At 44.0% G+C, this 9,788-nt stretch overlaps 1 protein-coding gene across 1 annotated transcript; it reads left to right on the top strand.

Moving 5' to 3' along the window:
* The first annotated feature begins 1,818 nt into the window (after positions 1–1,818).
* On the top strand, positions 1,819–7,798 carry lman2la (lectin, mannose-binding 2-like a). The gene is made up of 9 exons (XM_063480647.1): positions 1,819–2,019; positions 2,314–2,432; positions 4,313–4,430; positions 4,533–4,615; positions 4,727–4,759; positions 5,088–5,249; positions 5,348–5,462; positions 6,316–6,441; positions 6,524–7,798. Exons 1-9 carry the CDS (start codon positions 1,893–1,895, stop codon positions 6,664–6,666), a joined length of 1,026 nt encoding a protein of 341 aa, XP_063336717.1. The 5' UTR covers positions 1,819–1,892; the 3' UTR covers positions 6,667–7,798.
* Positions 7,799–9,788: the final 1,990 nt, after the last annotated feature.

Here is a 9,788-nt window from a genome sequence, read left to right as displayed (position 1 = left end):
TTCCTGGCAGCAAGTAAAAATGAAATATAAAAATATAGTCCAAACAGGTATAATTGTATTATGAGCCATAGTGCTTGGTCTGTTTGTCCTATGTAAATCAATTGCAGTTAGAGGCTACATTATTTTTCTTTCTGTAAGCACTTATTGAAATTATCTGAGCACATTACAAGTACATATTTGCTTACTCAGTATGCTCAAATGTGACCCGTTATAGCCAACAGAAAAAAAGCGGAGGCCCGAAAAACAGGTGGGGGTCCTCCACCACCACCACTCACAGAGGCGGAGCAGTTGGCCCCAGCCAAAACAGTGGGCGCCCTGTGGCTGAAGGCATCTCTGCGGGGACATCCTCTGAGTCCATAACCCCGCAAGACACAAGTGCCTACATAAGAGGTTAATTACTATACTCCATTACTTTAATGAAATAATTTGTTAGTTTGAAATGCTACAGGGAACTATGTACCTGTACATTAATGCTGTGGAAAGACTTCCTGTTCACATAGTCTCCTTCATTTACTGAAGGAGCAATGATTGGAATGTGAGTGCCATCTATACAGCCAATCACGCCTGGGAACCCTGAAAATAAATGTAAAATCTAAGTAGTAGTTCAAGTATCACCACATCATGAATTAGGTTTTGTTCATCCTGATACCTGCAATTTTGTGGAATCCCTCTTTGATAAATCGTGTGGGTCTATGACCGGGGAACACCACAAACGAGTACAGGAGACGTTTCAGTGCAACTGTAACATTCCTGACTGCCCGACAGACGGTAGCCTTGGAAACGTGCTCAGCGTCACCAGTATTATACAGAAAGCTCCCGTTTGCAAAAAAACGAAGTGCAATACAAATAATATGTACAGAACTGAGAGAATGTCCGCGGTGTGTCACATGAGCAATATAAGGCCTGAGGATGTTATTCAAATATATTATAGATTGTGCTGAAAAACGGTAACGTTCACACAGAAAATCATCAGGAAATGATAAAATGTCCAAACGCGCTCTAATCACTCTCTCCCGGCGGAGAGCTCTGCGGAGAATTTGGGCTTCAACATCTACTGGCTCTTCAAGGAAGGGGCACGCCATGTCTGACACTTCCTACAGTCAGGTTTCCGACAAAGAGGCGGAGACAGTCAGGGTTAGTTGAAGTAAACCTGCTAGGGGGCAGGTTAGCTTCACGGAGTGTGTCGTCATAGTAACTCACTCAGAATTAATCTAAACTCGCTTTGTGAAACCGAAAACCCAGAGTTTTCGTTAACTCAGGGTATACTTACTCAGAGTTTGCACTAAACCGGCTTTTTGAAACAGGGCCCTGATATCAGACAGGCCAACACAACCAGAAGCAGATACACACAAAACAGGTCCGAAGAGTAGATCTGTCAGTATGGGTGGGGAATTGGCAGTAATAATGTTGGGTGAAGTTTGGAATATTATTGTTTGCCAGAGAGCGTCACTGGATTATATTCCAGTGTTTGTTGAGCTGTCTAATTCATCCAGATTTGCTTTCAGCCTTTTCTAATATGAATAAATATATTTCTACAGTCAAATAATGCACAAAGTAAGCACTTTAATGCATAAAAGTCTCCCGAATGCTGTGAAGTCTTGTGAAGTGAAGTCTTTGAAGCTTAAATGTGACGATTAGAATACTATTTCCACAATATACGATCCCGTTAATTATTTAAAACAACTGTATAGTCCTATAGCGTGTCAAAACCATTCCTTTTGATTGACAGCTAAACCGAGCAATGGTCACGAGCCATGCAACCCAGCGGACCAATGGGAGTGAAGGTGACGGTTCAGTGGGCTGGGTTTAGAGCAACGATGGCCGCCGCCAGCAGCAGCAGTCTCTACAGCGGCTCCAAATTACTGCTCGGTTTTACATGCAAAGGGAAGAAAATGCCTTTGAAATTTCGCTGGACAATCGCTTTTCTGGTTGTTACTCTAAGCCGGTGTTTTGCCGACGATGACCACGAAATGGAGGAGTTCCTGAAGCGGGAGCATTCCCTTTCCAAGCCTTACCAAGGTACCTGTGGTACAGGAGGGGGGCGCGGGCTGAGGGGCGAGGACAGATATTTCCAGAATAATGTACACACTCATGAACTCTACACGCACTAGCCGCTTTTCTAAGATGAAATCACTCTATTTCTCATGCAACTCGTCTAGCGGCATTGTCATAGTGACATACTCGGTATATATTTTGTGCTTTATTATCTTTCATGCGCGTGTCCCCCTCCCACCCACTGACAAAGCACTTTGATCTCAGGCTCAGTGAGCTGTGTTTTGCTGTCATTATAATGGGTGCTGATTGTTTTACCAGGTGTGGGCTCCTCAAGCTCCTCCCACTGGGAGCTGATGGGCGATGCCATGGTAACCACCGAGCAGGTGCGCCTGACACCTGACATGCAGAGCAGACAGGGGGCGATATGGAGCCGCATTGTGAGTAAAGGCTGCACAAGTGTACAAGTTTACATACTCCCAGTATACTGCATGAGCAGCAAGTCTGGTGACTGAGTTATTTCCAGTGAAAGGAACTCTTAATGCTTCATCATACCAATCCATTTTGAACTATTTCATGCTCCCAGCTTTGTGGGAACATGAGTGCACACCAGTGGATAAAGCGAGGTCCATGAAGACGAACGAGTGTGGTCTGGATGAACTTGACTGGCCTGCGCAGAGTCCTGACCTCAACCCAGTAGATGACCTTTGGGGTGAATTAGAGGGGGAACTGTGAGCCAGGCCTTCTTGTGCAAAAATCAGTGTCTGAGCTCACAAATGAGCTTCTGGACGAATGACCAGAAATTCCCATAAACACTCCTAAACCTTGTAGAAAACCTTCACAGAAGAGTAAAGGCTGTTAAAGCTGCAACAGCTGGGCCGAAATCATATTAAACCCCTATGGATTAAAAATGGGATGTCACCCAAGTTCATATGTGTGTGAAGACAGACGACCCAATACCTTTGGCAATATATTGTGTCGTTTCAGCTGTACTTGTAACAGCAGGTTCAAATAAAAAAGAGTAGAGCTACCTCTGTATTTACATTTACAGTAAGAGCCAGAGACACAAGCTGCAGATGGAGAGGTGAGGGTTAGTTTGAAATCCTGCAGGATAATTTCCACTGTGTTGCCTGATGAAGTTAAACAGACTCGTGCACTCTGTTTCCTGTTTATAAGGTTTACTTAGCTACAGCAACGCAGGCTAACACCCCAGCCCTGCAGTAAATCCTGATTATTACTACACGGTAAATAAGCAAGATATACTAGGGTTAGAAATGAGAGATGTGTGAGAGCTAATGATTGTCATGCTGTCATGCCAATATGCAGATCCATACTTTGTGGTGAAGTAAGGGAGCATCCAAAAGTACCCAGTCATGAAAATGTTTTGCTAGATTTCTCTGAAGCAGGGATGTCAAACTCATTTTACACCAGGGGCCACCTACAGTGCACTGTGATCTTAAGTGGGCCGGACTAGTAAAAATCCCTATATCTCGCTATAAGAAAAAGAAGTGTAATTTCAACACCTGCTCTCATGTATTACTATTATTATTTAATTGTGAAGACATTGTAAAAACATAAATTTCTGTTGTCTATTCTGTTATTTAATTGTTTTTCTCTTGTGTGTAATATGAAAGACTTTGGGTGTAGTTTTCATCAGCTGTAAAATTTACGAAAATACAGTTAAATGTTTGCCCTCCTTTACATTTTCCAAAGAGTGGGCCAGATTGGAGTCATTGCTGGGCCAATTCTGACCCCTGGGCCTTATGTTTCACACCCCTGCTCCATAGTAAAGCACAAATGTTTCTTCCACTTTCAGTAGTTGCTGCAAGAAACATTGAAGTTTTAGACTTATAGTTATTGTTCAGTCACAATATGATGGTAATATTTGGTTTTAAGAATTGGTTAGATGTGGTTCATTGCAGTAAGAAGTTTCAGTCGCTGGCTTTTGCTTTCAACAAAAGCTTGACTGCTTGTCCACTATCATCTTTACTGTAACCTTGCTGATTTTATCTCACACTGGTAAAGAAACACCCTCACCGTCTGCTGCTTGTGACTGTGGTTGGGTTAAAAACCTCATGCATCTACCTCAATCTTAGTAGACTCACTAAAATGATGAAGTCTGCTTCTATTTTCCTTTCCTCTTGGCTTGACCTCAACCCATCCTTAAGTGTTATCCATGCAGTCACCTCACCTACACCTAATAAAGCTCTATATCAAATGTAGCAGGCAGTGAAACATTATTTACTCAAAAGGAAACCAGACTGTGGAACAGGACTTTTAACTTATACTTCTGTAGCTTATTGGACTTGTTGTGTTTTAGCCTTGCCATCTGAAGGACTGGGAGGTGCAGGTGCACTTTAAAATTCATGGGCAAGGAAAGAAGAACCTGAACGGTGACGGGCTGGCCATTTGGTACACGAAGGAACGCATGCAGAAAGGTAAGGACTACAGGATGTAATTTAAACCTAACCATGGTGCTAAATAAACTACAAGAACTAGTGTTTATATGTTACCAGCACTGTCTTTAAATCCTTTTCCAGGGCCTGTTTTTGGAAATAAGGACAACTTCACCGGCTTGGGCGTTTTTGTGGACACATACCCCAATGAGGAGAAACACATAGAGGTACGTTGCTGTGGTTCTGATTACTGTGTGGGTGCACTGTGGGATTAACAAGTGCCAGTTTGTGTAAAAGGGGCTGTATTTTTCTTCTTTTGTGCACACAATTGGATACAGGCGCAGAAGAAGAGATACACTCCTCGCACACAGGTAACCAGTGTTTTTAACATCTGACCCTCTCCCTATGATCTGGCCTCCACTCTCATTTAACCCTTTTCTCCCCTACCCCCTTGGTTTGTTTGTGGTTACAGCTGGGTCATACTTACTAAAATGTTATGAAATTACACAAAACAATCACATAATAGGAAGTGAGCCTGCATGTACTAATTGTTCTCCATTTTATTGTTTCTTCTTCTCCTTTAGCCCTTTTTCTTTTTCCCAGCTTGCTGCTGTCACTGTAGTCATACTAATGTGGATTCACTCTTGTTAAAATACCATGACCCTGTTCCCTCTCTGCTTTTCCTCCTGTGACCACAAGAGGATCTTCCCCTTCGTCCTGGCAATGGTGGGGAATGGCACCATCAGCTACGACCACGAGCGGGATGGCCGGCCCACAGAGCTGGGTGGCTGCAACGCCATGGTGCGCAACCTCAAGCACGATACCTTCCTCTTCATCCGATACGTCCGCCGCAGGCTCACGGTGAGAGACACAGCCTTTGAATCATTTTGGCGTGCAGGAAAAAGCAGCTTGTATCATATAAGTTGTTACTAAGTGGTGAATGGAAATGTGTCGCCCAGGTGATGATAGATATCGACGGGCAGCATGAATGGAGGGACTGCCTGGACCTACCTGGCGTGCGGTTGCCACAGGGCTATTATTTTGGCGCTTCAGCAATCACTGGAGATCTCTCAGGTAAACAAGTGCAGAGTAATGAAATGGCTGGTTTTATCTTTATCTTTTAAAACTGTTGTTGTGTGCTTCAGAGGTCATGTGTGGCATTGAGCCAACTGCAAGATGCAGAAACAATGGAATGAAGTGAAATCGAGCCTTTATTTAAGCTAGTACAAAATAAAGGAAAAACAGGGAGAGACGGACAGAAAAAACTCAGTGAACCAATGACACTCTGAGAATAATGGATTCATAAAAGAGACGGAAACATAAAAAAACAGAGGAGGTTAACGGATGCAGTGAAGGACGACATGCAGAGGGTTGGTGTGCGAGGGGAGGATGGTAGAGATGGAGACAGATCTGCTGTGGTGAACTATAAAGGGAGCAGCTGGAAAAAGAATAAGTTTAAATGTGAAAATCCACTTCTCCAAAGAATTAGGGGAACATTTGATCATCACAGTCTAACACCAAGTAGCAGACCTGTCAGTTCTCACGCCACCATCATGCAGACAAGAGTATATTTTGCAAAACTGAAATAAAAATGAGATTAGGAAACGTAAAAATATGAAGAAAAAAGAAACTAGATGCTGTTTATTGTCGTTATCTGGCCTTGTGTAACAGGACACTCTACTTAGATATTAAAACTCTAAATTATGGCCTCAGGGCTGTGAATATTTAGCGCTGCGAGCTGGGATTTTAACCTTTAAGTCAGCAGTTTAAAATAATGATCTAATGATATAATGATCGATTCACAACGCCAGCTTCACTTGAGCTGAATTACAATGCAAGAAGATTCCTAGAACTCCATATTAGCTTCTAATCTCTGGGTTTCTGTTTAACTTTTTCACATTTCCATTTGCTGATTCTTACTTAATAGATAACCATGATATAATTTCTATGAAACTCTACCAACTGACGGTGCTGCGGAGCAAAAAGGAAGAAGAGGAGGAGGAAGAAGACGTGATAACCATACCCAGTGTCGACAACATGGAGCTCATCAGATGTGAGATAACACAGTCACGCATCACTTAGAGGAGTTTCCATCAGAGGGTGTGCTTTTCGCTCACTGCTGTGCTCTCTTTCAGTGGGTCAGAGTGATGAGGGGATGAGCGGAATAGCCATTTTCTTCACCGTGCTCTTCTCCATGTTGGGGTGCATCTTCCTCATCGTTATCGGCCTGGTGGTGTACAGCCACTGGAACGAGAACAGACGCAAGCGCTTCTACTGAGGACAACAACAAAGCAAACGGCGATTGTAAAAGCTATCGTGGTCCGTGGACACAACTGCACTGAAAGTGAGACGCTGCTGTCAGCCGGCACTGGTTTGTTTTTGTTTTGTTTTTTTAAATCCCGAGGACAACTCAGTTTGACAGGAAGTGGAGTGGATGTATTCCCTGCTACACAAAAAGCCATACTCCAACTTTGCCATCAGTAGCCATGAACCAATAGGAGGATCTCAATTTACACTTTGTCCCCCCCCCTCCCCGGTTGACGCACACCAACTCGGCCTTACCATCTCCACCTCTGTACCTGATACAAAGCAGATGTGCAGCACCTTCACTGACTTCTCATGAGCAGCTATTCTTTTGTGTTTTGGTACTGTTTGCTGGATTTGGAGGATATTTCTTTCACTGGTTTTCACATCACTGATGTTGATTTTGCAGCTTTAAGAAATCTACTTAAGTAAGCTGATGTGTTCCTGCTTGCAAGTCCATTAACTACCTGCAGTACAAAGCGCTAACCGAATTAGCAAAAGCCACTGATCCGCTTCTTTGCATTAGAAAAGCCTCTCAGTTTATACTGTGCTGTATTATGTGCTCTATATTCTTATTGTTGTTTTAGCATGCATGGCGTTTGTGTGGGTTAGTTTTAATTAACTGTGATCTGCTTTGTTAACATCATGTGTGAGCTTTTAGCCGTTCTATCTACACATAGCATGTGTCAATGGCAGCGATCGGTGTGTTTCAGGGAAATTATCAATTTAAGTCAGTTGCTTTGTCTAAATGTTTATTTATATTTCATACCTTTACCCTAGTCTGTGTGTGCATTTTAAAAAAATGTTTTTTTATTTTCACTACTGCTATTTTTTGTTTGTTTTATTTTATAAGAAGATGGTTCTTTCGGCCACTTCTCTGTTTCTATTTAGCACGTCACACCCTTCCTGACATCACCCTCTCATTTACACCACACGTCATCATATCTCTTAGGTGGTGCTTTTTATTTATTGTGCAGTCTTTGGAAACTTCATTTGTTTCTGTAACCACTTTATCCAGCGCACTACCTTATTTATGTTTTTTAAATTGTTTTTTATGAAACTGTGCCTCATGTATGCAGTCAGTGACTTAGGATTTACAATAAATTTAGCAGTTTTTATCTTGCTTCTGTGTCCTGAAGTGTTTGATGTATTTAATGTCATAGAGGGTAGTGAGCACTGTTACGATGGCTTACTGCATTTTAAGGTTTTTACACATTTATGAGTAGAGCCCTACTATTGTCATTGCTTACGGCCATGCCACCCTGAACACGCCCAATCTCAGAAGCTAAATGGTAAGTGAAGTGGTTCTTGTATAGTGCTTTCTAAGAGCTTTCTATCTAACATTCACACTCCAATGGATGCATCAGAGAGCAGGATACCCAAGCATACTTTGGGACACGGCACAATTTTCCAGTGTTAGCAGATGACTCGCTGTACCTCCCCAACTAGATTTAGGCCTGGTTTGTACTCTGATGGGAGACTGCCTGGGAGTACCAGGTGCGGTAAGCTTGGGGTGGCTCAGGAGGTGGAGTGTGTCATCAAGTGTGAATGTTAGATAGAAAGCTCTTAGGTCTAGAAAAAGTTCTTATGTGAATGAGGCAAGTTGTATAAAGTGCTTGGAGTGCTCGAGTAAAAAAGCACTATAAAAGAGCCCTTCCTTTTACCATACTATTTACATATGTCTGTAGCTGGGGCACAGAAAACCCATTTTTCCTTTTTTTCTATTTTATTTCTGACTGTAGGAGGGTTTCTTTACACACCATTATTCCCCATCCATCCATCCATCTTCATCCGCTTTATCCGGGGCCGGGTCGCGGGGGCAGCAGCCTAAGCAGAGAAGCCCAGACCTCCCTCTCCCCAGCCACCTCCTCCAGCTTATCCGGGGGAACATCAAGGCGTTCCCAGGCCAGCCGAGAGATATAATCTCTCCAGCGTGTCCTGGGTCTGCCCCGGGGCCTCCTCCCGGTGGGACATGCCCGGAACACCTCACCCAGGAGGCGCCCAGGAGGCATCCTTGTCAGATGCCCGAACCATCTCAACTGACTCCTTTCGATGTGGAGGAGCAGCAGCTCTACTCTGAGCTCCTCCCGGATGGCCGAACTTCTCACCCTATCTCTAAGGGAGAGGCCAGCCACCCTTCGGAGGAAGCTCATTTCTGCCGCTTGTATCCGCGATCTCGTTCTTTCGGTCACTACCCACAGCTCGTGGCCATAGGTGAGGGTAGGGACGTAGATCGACCGGTAAATTGAGAGCTTCGCTTTTACACTCAGCTCCCTCTTCACCACGACGGACCGGTGCAGCGCCCGCATCACTGCAGCCGCAGCACCAATCCGTCTGTCGATCTCCGGCTCCCTTCTCCCATCACTTGCGAACAAGACCCCGAGATACTTGAACTCTTCCACTTGGGGCAGGAACTCATCCCCGACCCGGAGTGGGCACTCCACCCTTTTCCGGCCATTATTCCCCAGGTATCTAAAAATCAAGGATCATAAACCTTAATGACTACAGACCCAATGTTCTGACCTCTGTAGTTATAAAGAGTGCCTTTTGCTGTCATATCTCCCTGACCCCATCTCAGACCCCCTGTAGTTTGCCTACAAAGCCAGCAGGCTGGTAGATGATCTCCATGAGTATGCAGTTAACATGGCACTGCACTTTATTCTCCAGCACCTGAACTCTACAGGAACTTTTTCCAGGTTACTTCATGGACTATTTCCACTTCCAACACCATCATGCAGGACAAGCCGTCCCAGTTGAATGTACCTGCAGCTGCATCGCTGACGTCCTGCCTGACAGGAGGCAGAAGCATGTGAAACTGCCAGACATATGATGGGCTCTCTGTCTGTCAGCACTGGTTCCCCTTAAGGCTTAATATGGTGATCTGTTGTAAATACAACAACCTGGAGCTTACTGCTGTCAAAACAGTGGAAGTGATTGTGGATTACTACCAGCGCCTACAGACTTCATCTCTCTATATCGCTGCCCAGTTGACAGTGAAATCTTTCCACTTCCTGGGAACCACCATCTGCCAGAATTTAAAGCAGGAGCTAAAAATCAGCTTCCTCATCAAGAATGCACAGCAGAAGATGCACTACA

This window comes from Pelmatolapia mariae, linkage group LG7, assembly GCF_036321145.2.
Source record: "Pelmatolapia mariae isolate MD_Pm_ZW linkage group LG7, Pm_UMD_F_2, whole genome shotgun sequence".
Lineage (NCBI taxonomy): Eukaryota > Metazoa > Chordata > Actinopteri > Cichliformes > Cichlidae > Pelmatolapia > Pelmatolapia mariae.
This window is presented reverse-complemented; position numbering and strand designations above follow the sequence as displayed.